General features: G+C 53.4%; 1 protein-coding gene across 4 annotated transcripts; it reads left to right on the top strand.

The window, feature by feature from the left end:
- Window positions 1–1,558: 1,558 nt before the first annotated feature.
- On the top strand, window positions 1,559–18,615 carry LAS1L (LAS1 like ribosome biogenesis factor). 4 transcript variants are annotated; one of them, XM_069100389.1, is made up of 14 exons: window positions 1,559–2,253; window positions 3,594–3,653; window positions 5,875–6,000; window positions 6,805–6,874; window positions 7,461–7,542; window positions 7,676–7,921; window positions 8,302–8,348; window positions 8,975–9,084; window positions 9,671–9,756; window positions 10,053–10,259; window positions 10,908–11,055; window positions 11,545–11,957; window positions 12,673–12,826; window positions 15,535–18,615. In XM_069100389.1, the coding sequence occupies exons 1-14, from the start codon at window positions 1,574–1,576 to the stop codon at window positions 15,941–15,943; spliced, it is 2,838 nt and encodes a 945-aa protein (XP_068956490.1). In that variant the 5' UTR covers window positions 1,559–1,573; the 3' UTR covers window positions 15,944–18,615. The 4 variants fall into 4 exon arrangements, with proteins under 4 accessions (XP_068956490.1, XP_068956492.1, XP_068956491.1 ...); XM_069100391.1 differs by lacking the exon at window positions 15,535–18,615 and adding an exon at window positions 13,870–15,058; XM_069100390.1 differs by lacking the exon at window positions 3,594–3,653.
- The last annotated feature ends 789 nt before the right edge of the window (window positions 18,616–19,404 follow it).

Raw genomic sequence — 19,404 nt, 5'->3', positions numbered from 1 at the left:
GCTGATGAAGGGCTTTGAACACCAAAAGAGCATTTTGCATTTGCTCCTGGATGTGATAGGGAATTTATTGAGTAGGGGATGACATATACGATCTGTGCTTTACGAAAATTATTGTTGCTTGTCCTGTGTTCTTGAAGAGGACCGTGATATCAGGAAGGTGATGCCATGACTTGCAAGTGAATTGGATTTAAGTGAGGCAGGGCTGTGCAAGGCCACCAGCCTCACTTTCTCCTCCAGAGCCATCTGGATCCATTGACAAGATCAGGATGACTTGGAGATGGCCCCAGATTGGCCTTTTCAAGTTAAGGTCTTTAACTGGTCTCAGTTTGACTGAGGCAACACCCATTCGATGATTAAGTCTAGGTGGTTGTTTGTTTATGAAAATCACCTTGGGGTTGAATAGAGGATGGATTGGAGTGGGGAGAGACTTGAGGCAAGCAGACTTCTCTCTCTGCCTCCCCTCCCCCCAAAGAAGGCTATTGCCAGGTGTGAAGTGATAAGGCCTGGACCAGAGTGGGGGAGCAGAGGGAAGGAAGGCGTTCATTCCAGAAATGCTGCAAAGATTCAAACTGCAGGACTTGAAAATAGGTTGGATGGGGAATGGGATAGGGGATTTTGGTGAGAGATAATGAGGAGTCCAAGATGATTACCTAGGTTGAGAGGCTCAGGAACTGGGAGGAGGTTGGTGCCCTTTATAGTAATAGGGAAGGTAGGAGGTGGGAACAATTTCAGGGGAAAGATAATGAGTTCCATTCTGGACAAACTGAGTTTGCCTTGTTGATTCTTGCTTTTCCAGCTCATTTTACAGATGAGGGAATTGAGGCAAACAGGGACAAGTGACTTTTCCATGGTCACACATGTAGGAGGCATCTGAGGCAGGATTTGAACTAAGTCTTCATGACAGGAGGTGTAGACACTCTATCCACGAGTCACCTAGCCCCCGTCAAAATATGTACTGGACATCTAATTCAAGATGTCTGAAAGGCAGTTGAAAATACAAGGTGGAGGGGTGGATTTTTTTTATCATCAGCACAGAGAAGGTAATGAATTCTAAGGAAGCTGATGAGTTCACCAAGTAAAGTAAGTAAGAGGGAAAAGGCCAGCCCAGACTGTAAGGGCCACTGATGGTTACACAGGGTGATAGGAAGAAGGTTCCATTGAAAGAGATACAGGGGCAGACTAAAACCGGAAATGACATCAGAGGTCACCTCTCCTTATATGGAAGAGAGGACCTAGAGACCTAGGAAAGAGAAGTGTCTTGTTCAATGTCACGCAGTTAGGCGCACAGCTTTGGAGGTGGAAGGAGCCCCGGAGGCTCTCCACTCAAGGGCTCTCATTTTTCAGAAGAACAAATTGAGATTCGGGCAGAGGCAGTGACTTGATCACGGTCACATACGGGAACACAGAAAATAGAGCTGGAAGGGGCTTCTGAGGCCAGCTAGGGTAGGAGTAAACTGAGGCCTAGACAAGGCCTCTCAGGTAGGCAGGCCGGCCTAGGTGTCCCAGAGGAGCCACTGGAAGGCCACCGAACCGCCTCCCCTAGCCCCTCCGCCCTCCCGAGCCACATCCCGCCATGCGCGGGCCCGGCGCTGGCGCGCTGTGCGGGGCCTCCAACTTGGCCACGCGCTCCCTCCGCATCCCGCGGGCGCGCGCTCCCGTCATTCACGTGCTTCCCCTGCCTCGGGCAGCTCGGCTCCGGCCCTGGGGCGGACGCGCGGCCCAGAGGAGGGCGTGGCTTAAGCTCGTCTGCTGCTATTGGTGGAGGAGTCTTCGCTGGCGGCTGCGACTGCGGCTGCGGCGAGGGTGGGGTTCAGAGCTGCAGCCGAGGCGGGGCGTGCGGAGGCGGATGTTCTTGCGAGTGCTTCGGGGGCGGAGGCGGCGGCGGCGGGGCGGGGCCAGGCCGGAGGCCGCGCTGCCCTGGACAGAGCAAGGCGTCGTTCCGCCCTGGGTGAGCCGACTGCTGACAGCTAGTGCGCTGGCTAGCATGGAGGAGCAGGAGGAAGGGCCCCTGCGGGCCCCGGCGCCCGCGCCCTTCGGAGATCTCTGGCAGCGTAAAAGGAAATCGGAACCGACGCCACCCCCTCCGCCACCGCCGCCGGAGGACCCCAAGGAGGAAGCCCTGCAGGTGGCCAGCCGCAGCGTGGTGGCCTGGCGCAGCAAGGCCGAGTGGGAGCAGGTCATGGTCTACCTCTTCTGCTCGGACCCCGAGCTGCAGCGACATGCGCTCAACCGAGTGTCGGCCTGGAAGAGCAGGTGAGCATACGCGGGAGGGGGCGCGCTCTGGGCCGATCGGCCGGCTGGCTGGAGCGAGGGAGCAGGCAGGCAGACAGGAGGGGAGGCGGGAGGCGGGAAGGGAAGGAGGAGCAGCCCGAAAGGGTCTGCGGGGCGAGGCAGGGCCGAACTGGGCTGGGTGGACTTGATCTGGGGGGGTGCGCCCCTCGGGACCTTAAACCCCCCCCCCCCCACCGGGTCGGGATGTTTCCCCCAGACCCGAACCTCGAAAGAGGAGACAAAGAAATCCTCCAGGCGTCTAAGGGAGAACGGTTCCCTAAATCTCTAATTGGTCCCTGCCCGAGGGCTCTTTCCGTTCTTTGTTAGACCTGGCCGGAGTGATAAAAGGACTCGCCAGCATCCCCAGGTCGCATTGTACCCCGCATCCTTCCAGAAGCAACCTTCTGTCTCATAGCTGCCCCCCCCCACCTCGCCAAATGAGCTACCCTATTGTTTTCTCATGTTGGCTTTGCTTCCCCAGCCCCAATCCTAGCCTGGACCCCAAAAATTGGAACAAAGGAGCCCCCCACCCACAAAAATTGTGGGGGTGAATGGCCCCATAAATCTCTTATTGGTCCCTGCGCAGAGGACCCGCCCCCTTCTTTGTCCCACCCAAGCCCATGTTATAAAGGCTGGCATCTGCAATGCGGCAACTGTACCCCGCATGCTCCCAGAAGCAACCTAATATGTCATCCTTGCCCAGACCACCCCCCCTCCATCTGAGCTATTCCCCCCTCCCAGCTGATCTTCCAGGCTCGAACCCCCAAAGCGGAGACAAAGGAGCCCGCTCCCCGCCCCATACCCTAGACAGAAGGGTGGGTGTGAATGGCCTCTTCTCTCTGAGAGGTCACTGCCCGAAGTCCCGCCCCCATCTTTGTCCTACCAAGCCCCTATTCTACTTGGGCTCTGCTAGCATCTGCAATGCGGCAATGCCGCAATGCGCACTGTACCCCGCATGCTCCAAAAGCAACTCTTATGTCATCCCTGCCTAAACCTTGCCCCCTTTCATTTTAGCTGCTTACCCCCCCTTCTACCCCCTTTGCCAGTGCCCTGGCCCCAGACCCCCCACCCCCAAAGCGGAGACAAAGGAACCCCCCCCACAACGGACCCCAGAAATCTGTTTGGCCCCTGGCCGAGGGTCCGCCCCTTCTTTGTCCCACCCGATCCATATTAGAAATGGGTACTGCCAGCATCTGCAGTGCCGCAATGCGCACTGTACCCCGCATGCTCCAAAAACCCAATCCCTCGCCTCTCCTCTCTCTGAGCTAGTACCCCCTCCTCACTGACTTTCCTCCTCCCTCCTCCCTCCTCCCTTCTCCCAGACTGCAGTCTAAGGCTGAACTCCCAAATCGGAGACAAAGAAGCCTCCCACCCCACAACAGGTGAGGAGGTTTGAATGGCTCCTTAAATCCCTGATTTGTCCCTGCACGAGGGCCCGCCCCCATCTTTCTCCTAGCTAGCTTATATTATAAATGGGTCCTGCCAGCATCCGCAATGCGGCAATGGGCAATGCGCATGCACAACATCCCCCCCCCCATCCTCCCTAAAGCAACCTATGTAATCCCTGCCGCAGTCCCCCCACCCATCCCCGCCATCCGAGCTGTTCCCCACCTAGCCCTAGCTAGAATTCATCAGTAAATATTACGGAGCTGAGTGGAAGGAGTCTTAGAAGCGAGCAAGTCCACCCCCCTCATTTTACAGAAGAAGGGCAAACAGCTAGGGAGGTTACATACAGGGACCGCTGAGGTCAGCTAATCTCACACCCCTTTCCTCCCCCGGTTTTAGTTCTGGAAACTGAGGCAACAAAGAGGTAAAGTAATTGGCCCCAGGTCACACTTAGAAGTGGAAGAGACCATGGAGGCAGTCAAGTCAATCAATCAATCAATATTTATTTAGCCCCTGCCTGGCCCTATGCTGAGCTCTAGTTGGAAAATACAGATAAAAACAAAGCCAGTCCCTCTCCTGGGAGATGATGACACACCAAAAGGAAGCAAAAGGAGAGTGAAGAGGGCCAGCAAAATGGCCAAGCTGTGGAGCTGGGAAGGGGGAAACTGAGGTCCACAGTGGATAATTGACTTGCCCAGGGCCTGTCACACAAATAATGAGAAACAAAGCATGGCGTTTGAACCTATGTCTCTTCCTCCAAATTTTATGTACCATACTTCCTTTGTCTTAAGACCAGACACTGTGCAAAAGACAGAAGCAAAACAGACCCTTAACTCCAATAGCTGACATTCTATCTGGGGAGGCAGTAGGTTCCCATAATTATCTATAATTTACAGGATGTCCCAGAAGTCTTAATGCAGTTGTAAGCTATCAAAAACTGACAAGTGCACTAAGATTTTTGGGACACCCTATCTATACAAATAGTAACTCATATTTCTGTAGTCTCCAAAACTCTTCATAAGCATTAAAGGCTGCAGATGGAGAAACTGAGATTCAGAGGGATTGAGTGACTTTGCAAGGATCAAGCAGCTAGGAAGTGTCAGAGGTAGAATATGAACCCTGATTCAAGGGCTCTGTTGCCTACCACAGCACTAACAGCTGGAGAAGCAGCTGGGGCTTGTACAAGGTGGAGGTGAAGAGGGAGGGTCCTCCAGACATGGGGGAAGATTTCCTAGCCCCTAAAAAAAGATTCCCCTCTGCCCAAAAATAAAAGCTTAGCAAATGGTCCTATCTGAACCCCTCCCCTATCTGGTGTGAGAAATGGTGCCTTCTGATCACCTGAGTATTCAAAAAGAAGACTTCTCCCTCTGGTCCTCAGTTTCCCCCTCTGGCTTTTGAGATCCTTTCCACCTCCAGAGCTCTGATCTAAGTGTCCAAAGACACATTGTAATGCCAAGTGTGGGTACAGTAGTGCCATTGAGGCATTGAGGTGTCATTGGCTAGGCTGGTAGAATGCAATCTTTCGGCCAGTTTTCACAGGGACAGACCTGTGTGAGGAGCAGCCTTCAGAGAGGTCCTTGAGGACAGGCTGAGCTGGTTGGAATCTTAAAAATGGCATGGGACCAGCCCCCTCGGTTTACAAAGCAGGAAAGCCTAGGAGTAGAATTGATGGAGAAGCAGTTATAATGGATGGGGGGGGGGGGGGCAGGAGAGGCAGCCATGAGCCCCAAGTCCCACAGTTCTTGGGTATTGTGAGCTGTAAATATGAAGGACGCCTTCCTTCCCTGTGCCCATCTGCAGAGGCTCCCTCCCCTCTCCCTCCTCCACCCACGCATTTGTTCTTTCTCTGCTTTAATCCCTGGTCTGCAGTGAGGTCTCTTAAGCAACCAAAGGTTGCTAGGCAACGAAGGGTTGCTAGGCAACCAAGCATCACCACCTCGGCCACATCTTCTCAGCTCTCTGGCTCCCCTTCTGGAGAGCAGGGGCAATTACCTCTGTTCCCTTTGAAGGAGATGTAAGCGGTCCCAGGGAGAGGGAAGAAGGCTATCTCCTCAGCTCTCTGGCTCCCCTTCTGGAGAGCAGGGGCAATTACCGCTGTTTCCTTTGAAGGGGATTTAGGTGTTCCCAGGGAGGGGGAGGATTATTTATTTGGTTATTTCTATGTATTTATAAAAGCCCCTGGGTGGGGGGCTGCTCTAATCGAGTCTACCCCTTCAGGTGCAGCAACAACCTCCCCTTGGCCGTGGCCTGCACAACAGATCTGGTGCTTTGCAAGCTTCTGGATGGAACCTCTGCCTTGGGCTCCCAGGAGCTCGTGCTCCTCTATGGAATGGCTTTGGTCAGGTAAGCCTTGGGGAGGCTTCCCCAGAGGGCCTCCAGAACAGCAAGGATTGGTGAGAGGCAGGCTTGGCAGTCCCAGCTGCTTCCTGCCTGCATGGCCTTGACCAAGTTACTTCTCCTCCAATACACCATCATCCTCTTCACTCATCTTTAGTGGCTGACAGACATGGGCAGGCCTCCCCAACAAACCCTCCCTCATTTGATTGCTCTTAAGCTGCCATTCTTTTCAATGCCAAACTCCCAGAAAACCTAGCGACACTTCTCTCATTCTTTACCCCTTTACAATGACCACATCTCATTCCCCAAATGAAGCTACTTTCTCCAAAGTACCTACTGATCTCTTAGTTGGCAAACATCACCTCTTCTCAGGTGCTGTCCTTGGTGCTAGGCACCCCTAGACTGGCCAGTCAGCCACCTTTTTCTCTTGGATGCTCTTCTCTGGCTTAGCAAGGCCCTGCTGGCAGCCCCATCCTCCTCTTCCCCCCATCCTTCTCTTCCCCATCCTCTTCCCCTCCCTCCTCCTCTTTCCACCCTCTTCTTCATCCTCCTCCTGTTCCTCCCCCTCCTCCCTCCTTCCTCCTCCCCCTCTTCCTCCCCATCCTTCACTTCCTCTTCTTTCTCCTCCCCCTCCCCTTCCCCCTCTTCTTCCTCCCTCTCCCCTCCTCCTCCTCCTTAGCAGGCTCCCCCCTGGGCTATTGCAGCAGCCTCATAAATGGTCTGGCCCTCCCCAGTCCATCTTCCCCACAGCAGCTAAAATGATTTGACTAAGTCAAAGTCTAATCATGGCATCCTCTCTCCCACCCCTAGGTTTGTGAATCTTATCACTGAGCCGAAGCAGAAGATCATCAACATTCCTCTGAGACGTCTGGCCCACGAGGTACGTGCCATGCCATGAACCTGTCATGATGGAGTCAGCTTTCCAAAGTAGGGGCTGAGGTGGAGAGATCAGAGAAACCAAGGACAGGAAGATTAGAAGGGTCTCAGAGAGCTCTTAATTTAACCCCCTTCCATAAGCTCCTTCCTGTGGACAAGGCCATCCAGTCACTTTTTGAAGCCTTCCTGAGACTATTGTGATGTTCTTGGCACAGTAGAAGTGAGGCTGCTTTTTACTGGTTTCACCAGCAAGATGGAAGAGGAAAGCAAGGTTCCAGGAGGTATCACAGCCCCATCTGATAAGTATTTCACACAATTGTGTGTAAACAGATGGGCAGCACCTCCTGCTGGGCCTGGGCAGGCAGCTCTTCTCAGAGAAGCTGCCCAAAGTAGGGTCGTCTTAGGAGGAAGCCAAGGTTCTCGGTAAGGGAAGGTGCTCTAGTCCCAGTAGGTGATGTGCAGCTGGGGCTTTTTCTCCCCCTCCCCTCTATGCTGTGTCTCTTCTTCCTCCACCTCTTTCCCCTGTGTGTGTGTCTGTCTCTCCCTGGCCTTCTCTGTCCCCCATCTCTTCTTTTCTCTCCCCACCCCAGATGCATATCCCAGAGTGGGTCGTGAACCTTCGCCACAATCTGACTCACAGGAATCTACCCAGACTGAGTACCTGCAGAAGAGGTAACATTTCCCCTTTGGAAGTGGGGCTGGGCTTGGGGGGGCTTTGGAAATTGGCCCGAGGAGAACCTGTGCTCTGATGGCTTCTCCTGGCTAGGCCCCATGAGCCAGCACCCTCTCATTCTGCCTCCTACAGGCTGTGAATTTGTCTTGGAGTGGCTCCGTCGGACCTATTGGTGCCGCCAGCTGGGGAATAACTTGGGTGAGCCCTGGGACTCAGGGGTGCGTATCCGAGAGATTGAGATGGGTAAGGATGAAGAGGGTGGCGAGGTGGAGGAGGCCGCAGAGGAAGTGGAGGAAGTGGAAGAGGAGGAGGAGGAGGAGCAGCCCCCCCAGGAGGAGCCACTTTCTGAAGAAGCTCAGAAAGAAAAGGACCTACAAGGTACGGCTTGTGGTGGGGAGGAAGCAGGCACTGGCACACCATAGAAGTAATCAAACCAAGAAACTGTTGAGGCCCAGAGAGGGAAAGAGATTCACCCAAGTTCACATAGCTAGTGAGAGAATGAGGAGACTCCAGATCCAGAGCCTCTGGCCAGAGTCTTCCTCATGTTAAACAGGAGCAAGGCCCACACATAGAACCCACTCAGGGCCACCCACACTGCTAGGAATGTGTGTACATACAGGCGTGCCTGAGCAGAAGTGTCCAGCTGAGCAGGGAGGACGCCAGCCGCCCCTCCCGTCATCTTTCCGTGTGGTGCTACGGTGTCCAGAGCAGCTCTGGACCACGAGTAGTCAGGCCTGGGGTCGTTTTGCTTTCTTTAGAAAAAATCCGGAAACTGCTGGTGTCATATGGAGAACAACAGTTTAAGGTAAATAAACCCATGTTCCTGCTGGATGTTGCCTCCCACCAACTTCAGAGGAGGCGCTGTCCAGCAGCCCCCATATTGAGCCAGCACCCAAGGAGGGAGCCAGCAGAAGGATGGAGGAACCCTGGTGCAGTCGGACCATTGCCAAGGCAATGTGGACAGTCAGCTCAGTCAGGGCAGACTCTGCTCTTGTGGTCACAGGGCTCAGGGTGGCCGGGGGAGTTGGTGTTAGTGCTGGAGGGCTATGAACACACTGGGGGCCTTTGGGTCATTCCCTTGGGTACAGCTTCTCCCACTAACTCCTGTATCCAAAAGGGCACTACAACCTCTTTTCCCAGAGGGAGGGGTTCTAACTCTTTCCACCTTTCCCCCCGACTCTTTTTACCTGCCCTGAAGGCCTAACTAAATCACTGGGTGATGGGCCAACCCTAGTAGCTCACCCCTTGAGCCCAGGCCAGAGCACTGGCAGTCAGGTGCTGTCCAGTCCCTCGGGCACGGTGTAGCTTTGAATATGTCCTGTGTGGCTGCTCCTTCCATGGTGGGGGTGCTCAGACTGCCTTTGAGCTCTGGCCCTATGACGGAGGCTCACCCACTAGGACGTCCCTAAGCTGGGCTCTCTCCACCAACAGGTACTCCGGCGCTCGAGGCAGCTGCCCAAGGCCGTGAAATTGTGGACCAAGTCCACCCGCGAGGTGGAACGCCTGGTAGGACGCCTGAAGAAGCTGTCCAAGGAGAGCCGGTATGAAGGAGGGCATCAGGAAGTTAGAGGTTGGGACTTGGGTGCAAATCCTAGCTGCTCTGGTACTTCCTACCTCTTTGACCTTCACCTCCCTGGGCCTAATTCCTAATCAGTAAATTGAAGGGGTTAAAGCCTTGACACTTAATAGCAGAGTGATCTTGGGCAAATGGCTTGATCTCTCTGAGGTTCAGTTTTCTTCCTTTGTAACTGGGAGTAAGGAAACACCCCAGAGGCTAGTGGGCTCCACCCTTCCCTCTTAGGCCCAGGGACCCTGCCAGCTATAGGAGTTGGACCAAGAGCCTATGGAGAACAGGATCAAGAAGAATCACAGGGTGCCAGAAGAGCCTTCCCAAGGCTGTCAAGTCCACTGCCCTCATTTTACAGAGGGGGAAACTGAGACTCAGGCGTCTGTCCCCTTGTCCATGGAGTCCCTCCTTTCAGGCCTTGGGCTGTCCCGTTCCAGAGATTGAGGCTGGCCCCCTTCTAACTGAGCCAGCAGCGCTGCAAAGAAGCCCTCAGCCTGCCAACCCCTTCCTCCCCCCCTGGCCTCCAAAGTTGGTGAACCTGGTATTTTTTCCTGTTCCAGAAATTATGTGGTGGACACCCTGCTTGATGAAGGCTTCCTCATCCCTACCATTGAGCAGTTGGAGGCTTTGAAGATCCAGCCAACGGGTGCGGGCTTGTGGGCCCAGTAACAGCTTTAGCACCTCCCCTGCCAGCTCTGGAAGGGTACCCCATCTTAGGCTGACATGGCTAGGCTTGGGTCCCCCTGCCCTCCCCCCAACCCCCCACATACACACACTTCTTCACAAGATCTGGTTGGAAGGGAGTTCTCTTTTTCTACCAAAGAGACCACTGAGGGCTGGAGAAGGGAGCCACCTTGGCCCAGGGGTCACAGTGTTGGGCTTTGTTGTGCTCTCAGTGCTGAGTTCAGTCTGTTTCTCTTGTTTCTGCTTTGCCCCTATTAGAAGTCCTGAATCTGGTGAACCTTCTGATGCCAAGGTCCTTCTCACACTTCTGGCAGCCCCTCCTCAAGGGCTTGCAGTCTCACCCATTCATCCAGGAACTGCTGGAGAAGATGCTGAAAACCCTCCCGGATTGTGGGGACACAGGGATCCGTCCAGCCTACCTCATCAGCTGGATTAATGAGCTGGTGGTGGTCTATACCCCTGCTGGTGAGGGATAGAGGCTGGCACCACTGCCTCTCCTGCTCTCTCCCCCTTTGCCGCCCTGCCTTCTGAGCAGATGCCACAGGGCGTGGCATGGAGAACATCTCCCCTCTGAGCCCTGAACTCAGTCTCCCCTAGAGGGGACAGGCAGTCCCCCCCACACCCTCACATACACAATGTGGTCCAATTCCCTCAAATACACCTTTACTGAGGTTTGCACTGGGGGAGTTGCTGAGCTTAGAAAGGAACCCTCAGAGGAAGGGCACAGTCCAATGAGAAATGAGACCTAGATACAGGTAAGGCTGATACACAGTATTACACAGTGAATGGAGAAGCAGGCAGATGTGGCAGGGCAGCCTTTGCTGTGCATGCCTTGGCCGTGTAATGCTGAGTAAGCCTCTCCACATTTTTTCTCTGATGAAGGTTTGTCCTAGAGTGCATTAAGAGGAAAGTGCTGAGTGCCATGTGAGGTCTGGGTGGGCAGGTCATTGGTGACTGGGAGGTCCCCCTCTTAGTCTCAGGGCTCTTCCCCCAGATAGAAAGGCTTTGAGGCTAAGGATTCTGGGATTGGTCCTGCAAGCTTGGGGGGGGGGGGGTGGCCTTGGACAGCAGAGTCGGGTGGGCACCAGGATCTCTCTCTCTCGCTCTCCTCAGGACCCTGCCAGAAGCGCCTCACCTCTAGCCAGAGGTCAGTGCGGAAGAGCTGGAAAATGGGACCCCGCAAATTTTCCTTGAATTGGTCCCAGCTCCTTGATGTTTGCCTGGATGCCACCTGCTGGGCCAGTCCCCACCTTCTCCAGCTGTAAGCCCCAAATGGGATCATATGCAATTGGCTTGGGTCGGCTATTGGGTAGACTTTGGCCCATCTCCTAGCCCTCAGCCTTCCCTCTCAGGGACAGACTTACACAAACAGGAAGCCCCCCCCCTTTCCCCCCTTCTACCTTTTCTAGGGGAACTGAAGCCCCGAGAGACACAGTGCCTGGTCTAAGCTTAAACAGACTAAGTTTTAGGGCCATGAGTTAAGCTTCCAGCAATGACACCTTGATTTTCACTAACTAAAAGAGGTTTTTCCTTCATTAAAAAATGTTCTTTGGAGAAGGAGCCAAAGACAGTGACATAGAACACAGTGACAGATGGGAGGGCCTGAGAGAGGCAGGAAGTGAAGGCCCCAGGGCCGGGCTTTGGAGCCTCCTCTGCTCACTTCTCCCATAGAGGGCTGGGGTGGGGAGGCCACAGGATGGCCAAGATGGCCATTCCCTGATCTTCTGTGTCCTCCCAACCTTCTGCCCAGGATCCTCAAGGCCATGGAGCCCCAGCTACCCCTGGACTCGCAGGAGAAGCTCATGTGTCTCTGCACCATCTACACCCAGGGTGGGAATCCCGTTCCTAGCACGAAGCCCTGGGAAGGGACCACCCCCCTGCGCAGGCCCATCTACACCCTGGAAAGCCTTCAGTGGCAGGTGAAACGGGCTCTCATGATGGAGAAGAGGAAGAATCGCAAACCAGGTGAAGAGGAGGAAGAGGAGGAGGAGGAGGAGGAGGAGGAGGAGGAGGAGGAAGAGACTGAGTCTGAAGAATCATCTGAAGATGAAGTGATGGAAGTGGATCCAGAGCCGGTGAAGGAGGCCGTGCTGAAGGAGACTCCGGAGATGCTGGCTGAAAAGCAGGCCGGCTTGGAGGGCTCCCCCTGGCAGCTGTGCCTAGGTAAGGGGCCCAGGCCTGGCGCCACCTGCAGAGGGCTGCGATTGAGCCAGGCCCCTCAGCTGATGGGGGTGTGAGGACAGGGGGAAGGAGTACCTTTTCTGTGTCAGGAGCAGGATTTGAATCCAGGCCTTCTAACTACAAAACCAGTGCTTTTTGCAATGTACTGTGTGGCCCAAGTTCCTCCAGGGGACCCAGAGGAGGGTTGGCAGCTAATAGCCCGGCTCCCCCAGATACAGTAGAGAAGAACACCGGAAAGGCTGAAGGAGGCGCTGTCACCACCCCTCTCCCTCCCCCATCCCAGACGCACAGCTGCAGCCACGCTCACACTCCTGAGCCCCAGTCATTGGCACACTTGGGGCCCAGGGAGTGCTGGGTCAGATGCTAGAGGGGAGCACCTCTGGGTGGTCCATAGGGCTGCTGGGGTGGAGGGTGTGGAGCAGGGCTGGGGAAAGGGCTCCTCAGGGGGGTGGATGGCCTGCCAGCCAGTGGTAGCTGCTGGCCTAGGGAGAGACCAGGAGAGACTTCTCTGGGCCTGAGATGGGCCAGAAAGACAGAGAGGGGGGAGGGGGCAGGAAATAAGACTGTGGAGCCTTTCCCCACCTTGCTCTGGCCAAGGTTCTGGCCCTGGCTAGGCCTCAGTTTCCAAATCTGTAAAATGGAGGGATTGGCTTCCAGGCTTCTTCCTGGCACTAGCTGTCTAATCCCTCTCATCTAGATGACATAAACTGGAGCGAATTACCGCTGGGCAAGATTCCAGGCCAGACTGACGACCCTGATGAGCTGATGGTGGAGAACTACACCATGATATCTGTCCTGGACCAGCCTGTGATCCATGAGCTGGATGATGAGCCCCATTCATCCACCTTTGGGTGAGTATCTCTGTCCTGCCCCACTTCCTCTTCTGGTAGGCACAGCCACCTAGCTGCTCCAATAGCCAGGGAGCCATCCTCCTACCCTAGGAAAAATCACATGGGAAACTCAGCCTCCCCGCCCCCCAGCCCCCCACCCCCAGGATGCCTCTGAGGCCCTCAGGGGAGGAGAAGGAGGAGCTAAAGTCAGGCTGGCCTTGCTGGGGCCCACCTGGATGGTGGCTGCTTGCTGCTCCTCCCCCTTGGTATGGGCCCTTCCAGCTCCAAAGCTTAGGATTTTATTTTTTTATGTTCTGTTGGCACTTTTTGTTCCCATACCACAGATATTTCTCAGTCCATCCTCCCTCCTCCCCACGACCCCTTCCCCCCATCTCCACTGAACAGAGAAAAACAGTTAACATAAATTGACCTAGCAGCTGAGTCTGACAGCATATGCCACATTCCTTACCCATAGCCCCCCACCTCTACTGAGAAAAGGGAAGTATGTTTTCTCCTTTGTTTTCTTTGACCGAGATTGTTCATGGCAGGCGACCAGAGCCTGGCCACCTCTTAACACTTTGATTGACCTGGTTGGAGGCAGAGTCAGTGTGGCATAAAAGAGCTGGAAGCCCTAGGTTCAAGTCTTACCTCTTGACGCATCGTGGCTGTGGGCCAGTCACTTAACCTCTCGGTAGCTCTGTCAGAGGCTAAGTTGCACTGTGGAAGGAGCTTCCCAGGTCTAATCCAAGGCCCTAGTGCTATTTTGGTTATTGTTTTGATCATCTCCCCACTCGGGTTTTCTTCTCTCTGTGTCAGCTCAGATAAGTCTTCCCAGAACCCTCTGCTGTTTGTCATCTCTTAGGACCCAGCCTCGGGTCACATGGTTGGTGCCAGAATTGGAAGATGGGCAGCCAGGCTCTGCCTGAAGGCCTCCAATGAGGTGCTAGCTAGCCAGCCCACTGGTTCCTGAGACACCTCAGGCCACTTTGGGACGGCTTTAATTGGGTTGGGTCCGGCCCTCACTCCACCGCACCCTAAGCTTGAAGCGTCTGTTCTCTCCCCAGTTCCCTGGACCTGAGAATCCCCAACATGGAAGGCCCACTGTGGACCCAGAATGAGCTACATAGCCTCAAAGGCAACATCCAGTTGTTCTAACCTCAGGGTGGGAAGGGCGCCCCTCCCCCTCTGTGCAGACACTCCCCCTCCCCCACAAGCACTGGAAACCAAGGTGCCCACCTCAGTTGACTTTGATTAGTGTTGGTTGTATTTTTTTTTTTTTTGGAGAAAAAAAATAAACCCTACTTTCCTTGCTCTGCAACAGAGGCCTGCTGGCCTGTGTTCCTCCCAGAGCTGGCCTGGGTTGGGGGCCTGAGAAGGACCCCCAGCCCAGGAATCCCCTCTGCAGCAGCGCCCCTGATAAGTAGTCATCCCACTTCAACTTGAGGGCTTCCCCTGCTGGGGCCCATACCAGGCCTGGAGCCCAATTCTGCCTCTGCCGCTTGACCAGTGCTCCTGGTCCTACCCTCTGGGGCCAAGCAAACAGCTTGTCAGCATCTTGAGCATGTTCCCTGGCACCTTCTCCTTCCATTAAGGAAGGCCGTGGGCCCCTAGCATCTCCAGGCCTTTGCCGCCTTGGACTCCACTAGTTGATGCTGATGCCCCAGCAGGGCTCTGACAGTGGAGCTGGCTTCCATCTCTTCTTCCTTTTCTCTGCTTCCCAGAGAAGGGCGTACTCTTGCCCACCATGCTGTCCAGCGCCAGCCAAGCAGAAGGGACCCCTTGCTTACTTAATGCTGTGTTTATACTTAGTGCTATTGTCCTGTGGCCCCTTGGACCAACCTCCTCAGGAACAGTGCTGCAAAGGGGATTCCGAGGCCTCACCCCAAATGCTTTTCCCAGGACCTTGTAGGGTCTCCTGCTTCTGTACCCAAGTTTAGATTCCTAAGTTAGAAGCTAACCTGTACCTCACCAGCGATCCCTAAGGCTTGACTGCTACCCCCCTTCCCCAGTGCCGTCTTATCAGTAGATACCCTTCCTTTAGCGCCCCAAGGCATGGCATGCAGCTGGGGAGAAAAGCACACACCCCTGTTCTCACTGTTGCTTCAAAACTGGTGAGAACAGGCCGGTGGCTAAGGTGCCCCTGCCAGAGTTTTTCTCCTATCTGGGATTTATTAATATCATTGGAACTAATAGGGGCTCCTAAAATTCTCTCCTTTGTTCGCTTCCATTGAATAAAACTTAAATGTGACTGTGTGCTTGCAAGTGTCTGGTTACTGGGGGGTGGGGAACAATTGTTTGCCCAGGTTTCTTGGGTGGGGGCTCTGAGCCAAGAGAAGTGAGGAGAGCTGAGGAAATCTTGTGTCAGATTCGCCAGACCCAGAAAAAGTAACACTGGGCTCTAAAGCCTCCTTCTCCCAGCTCTGACACTCGTGTTCAGGGCACCTTCCCACATCTGACTTTGTGTGCTAAAGTCTCTCCCAGCCCTGGCATTCTGCCTTCACTTTTTTCTTTTTCCTTTTTTCTTTTTTGGTGAGTATGAGGCAAGATTCCCAGCTAAGGTTGGAAATGCTTTTGGACACTTAAGGGTTGAAAAGGTTTGAAATAGTTGATGTATTGAATCCTTTAGGGAGGTGTAGAAGGATTGCCTTGCTGCAGTGAGGGCCCAGTTGAGATGATGTAACAGATTTGTGGATGACCCAGTCAACACAGTTTTGTGATTTTCTCAGCAGCATGGGAATAAATGCAGAGTCGGCAGATGGTGGGAGTAATCCAAGTGTGGGGTTTGGCAAGACATCAGAGGTGGGACAAGAAACACCCCTTTCCACCATGCCGGTTCTCCAGTCAGAGGACAGAGAGGAGAAACGCACTTCCGTCGTGAGCCAGTTTCCTGACCTTGGGGAATGGGGAGAAAACACCATTTCATCAACCCAGGTCTCCTGCCTCCCACTGGAAGAGGATCCAGAAGATCCCGACGTCATCATTGAGCGCCACATTCCCCCTCCTCCTAGGGTGGAGGGCCAATCTATCCGTGTTCCAGTGATTGTGAACCCCCAAAAAAAGCGTGCTCACTATCCGTTATCTGCTCCCACATTCGTTTTCCCTCCAGTCCAATCTCGCTCTTCTGATGACTCACTCTAAAGCTGCCCAGCTTTAGAGAGCCCACTGTGCTCTCTGCAATGCCTGTTCGCTAGGCGGCAAACTTGCTTTTGTCTTCAATCTTTTCCTTTTGCGCTTTTTCCATCTCCTGCCCCCCTCCCAACAACATAGCCTCCCTGGCACTAGATGCACTTTCATTCCCCCAATTCACTGGTCAAGGCAGGGGAGTTGGAATATTCCTTGCTCCCCATGGCCTCTTCTAGATTCATTCTCTACCTCCATCACTCAGTAATTTCCCCTCAGAATTTCACTCAGTTCATACCACCCAATCAAAATTCTGGTAGCTGTTGCCTACTGACCTCCAGGCCACTCTCCTGCATTCATGGATGAGTTCAGGGCCTGGCTCCCAGTCTTTCCTCCTTGACTCCTGTCCTCGTACTAGGGGACTTCAACATACACAGAGATGCTTCCCCAACTTGTTCATTTCCCATGGCCTGCTTCTCCACCCCAACTCAGCTACACACACACACACAGAGATGGCCAACCCTTGTTTTTGCCATCACCCACAAATGTACCACTTCCATGATCATAAGCTCCAAAATTCCCTCATTGGGTCACAATCTATTGTCATTCCACCTCTTCCTCTGTTTTGTAACCCCACATCCTGTTCTCCATTCATACCATGACCTCCAATCTATCAGCCCTTCAATTCTTTCCTAGGCCATCACTCCTATACTCTCTACACTTCTCCCTTCCCCATCTCAACCCTTTGGTGAACCATTTCAACTCTACACTGCCCTCTTACCTTGAGTCCCTTGCTCCCTTCTGTAACCAGTCTTGCCACCACCAAGCCTCAGCCTTGAATCACTCCCACCATCTGCTGCCTTCTCTTCCACACACGTGCTGCTGAACAAAGGTGGAGAAAACTGTGCTGACTGGGTCCAATAAAATCTGTTACCTCAATTGGGCCCTCACCACTAAGAGGCAATCCTCTCACACCTCCCTAATGGATTCATTGTCCCACTGTCCACAGTGACCCTTCCAGACCTCCTCCCACCCCAAACCTCCCCCTCAGCTGAGAGCCTTGCCTCATTTTACTGGAAAAGCTGAGGCCATTTGCAGTGAGCTCCCTCTTCTTCCCTCTTCCTTATCTATCACTCAGATGCCTTCTGCCACTATCTTCTCTTCCACTCATGTCTCACATCATGAGGTGGCCCTAATCTTTGCCAAAGCAAAGCCTTCTACGTGCCCAAGTGATCCCATTCCATCCCATCTCCTCTATCACCCTCATTCTTCCATATCTTCAGTCTCCCTGTCCACCGGCTCCTTCCCTACTACCTACAAACATGCCCACGTCTCCCTGATCTTCAAAAGCCTGTCACATGATCCATCCATCCCTGCTAGCTCTCATCCCATACCTCTCCTCCCTTTTGTGGCCAAACTCCGTCTCCTCTCACTCTCTTCTTAACTCTACAGTCTGGCTTCTGACCTCATCACTCAACCAAAACTGCTCTCTCCAAAGTTACCAGTGATCTCTTAACTGCCCAATCCAATGGCCTTTTCTCAATCCCCATTCTTCTTGCCCTCTCCGTAGTCTTTGACACTGTCGATCACCCTTTGCTCTTTGATATTCTCTTCTCTCCAGGTTTTCAGGATACCACCCTCTCCTGAGTCTCATCCTACCTATAAGACTATCCCTTCTGTCTCCTTTGCTGGACCTTCATCCAGATTACTTACGCCTCCTCACTGTGGGTGTCCCCCAAAGCTCTGTCCTAGGCCCTCTTGTCCCTTTCCACCATTTTGCTGTAGGTGATCTACCAGCTCCCATGGATTCAGTTAGCTTCTCTATGCTGATGATTCTCAAATCTCCTTATCCAGCCTTAACCTCTGCTGACCTCCAGTCTCCCATCTCCAATTGCCCATTGGACATCTGGAATTGGATTTCCTGTAAACATCTTAAAATCAACATGTCCAGAACTGAACTCAGTATCTTCCCCCTCTTCCTAAGTCCCCTGTTACTGCCCAGTCACAGCCCCAGTGTCACACTCCAGATCCTCACATACTCCTCCATTCCTGATCGGTTGTCATGGCCTCTATATTTTACGTTTTTGTCATATCTCCTGTATAGCCCCCAGCCCCTTTTAGCCTCTGACACTGCCACCCCCTGGTAAAGGCCCTTATCACCTCGCACCTGGACTTTTGCAGTAGCTTGCTGGTTGATCTCGCCCCTGTGTCCCCCGCTCCAGGCCGTCCTCAACTGTCAAAGTGATTTTCTTAAAGCGTAGGTCTGGTCCTTAATGAGCTGTCAAAGTGATTTTCTTGAAGTGTGAAGTCTGACCATGTCACCCCCTCCCTAACTCAAACTCCTGGGGTTCCCTATCACCTCCAGGATCAGATATCAAATCCTCTGTTTGGTGTTGAAAGCCCTTCACAACCCGCCTGCCCCACCCCAACAACATGAATCCCCTTCCCCTTCCCCACCCCCAAGAAGCCATTCCCAATCTCCCTTAATTCGGGTACCTTCCCCTCTGTTGATTATCTATTTCTCTTGTATATAGCTTGTTTGTACGTAGTTGTTTGTATGTTGTCTTCTTTATTAGATTGTGAGCTCCTTGAGGGCAGGGTCTGCCTTTTACCTTTCTTTGTATCCTCAATGCTTAGCACAGTATTTAGCACATAGTGGGCGCTTAATAAATGTGTATTGACTGGCAGAAGAGGGGGCAAGGGATTTGATTGCAAAGTCGAACTGGTTCACTAATGCGTTGAGATGGGGAGAGGAGGAGAGTGCCAGTGCCTGTGATCAGAGCTCCGGAACATGGAAATGGATTATGACAAGATCAAAGCCATGACCATCTCTGTGGGTAGTTGAGGTGGGGTGGGGGTGAAGGCCATGGGAAGTGAGCGAACTGAGAAAGTGGGAGCTTGGGCTGTTTAAGGGAGTATCCCTGTGTACCCTTGGAGTCCCCTAGTATGAGAGTAGGAGTTGGGGAGGAGAGAAAGGCTGGGAGTCAGGCTCTGAACTCATGCAGGAAGGAAGAGTGGCCCGGAGCTTGGGAGATGATGGCTACCTGAATCTTGATTGGGTGATCAATATGGATTGAAGTCCAGTTGGAACTGCATCAATGGAGTTTCCACACTGGAAGTTCCACACTGATGAAATCATGGGTTCAGGCCTGCCCCCCCCCCAAAAAAAAAACAACTAAAAACCATAGAAATATAAGAAGGAGTGAGAGGAGACGAACTGGGGAGAATATCAGTAAGCAGCCAAAGAACATCCCTCTGACTGAGGCTGACTACCAGTGTGACCTTGGGCATGTCAGATGCAGCTCAGTGAAGGAGAGATGGCAGTAGGGCCTTGGCTTCAAATCCTCCCTTAAATACTTACTGCCTTTTTGAGCTTGGGCAAATTCCCAGAGCCTCAGTTTCCTCATCTATAAAACAAGAGGATTGCACTGAATGTCCCTTCAAAAGTCCCTTCCACTGTACCGTGGTCTTAGGTCTTC

The sequence above is a fragment of the Petaurus breviceps genome, unplaced genomic scaffold, assembly GCF_028583685.1.
Source record: "Petaurus breviceps papuanus isolate PSGF00001 unplaced genomic scaffold, PetGlider_PUasm1.0 400, whole genome shotgun sequence".
In the NCBI taxonomy this organism is placed as follows: Eukaryota; Metazoa; Chordata; class Mammalia; order Diprotodontia; family Petauridae; genus Petaurus; species Petaurus breviceps.
This window is presented reverse-complemented; position numbering and strand designations above follow the sequence as displayed.

What these genes read in the sequence shown, in the direction of transcription:
- LAS1L (XM_069100389.1), top strand. Translation starts at nt 1,574, where the DNA reads ATGCGCGGGCCCGGCGCTGGCGCGCTGTGCGGGGCCTCCAACTTGGCC. An exon ending in GAAAGAAAAGGACCTACAAG is followed by an intron (nt 7,922 to 8,301) that starts GTACGGCTTGTG and finishes TGCTTTCTTTAG; the next exon opens with AAAAAATCCGGAAACTGCTG. An exon ending in AAGCTGTCCAAGGAGAGCCG is followed by an intron (nt 9,085 to 9,670) that starts GTATGAAGGAGG and finishes TTCCTGTTCCAG; the next exon opens with AAATTATGTGGTGGACACCC.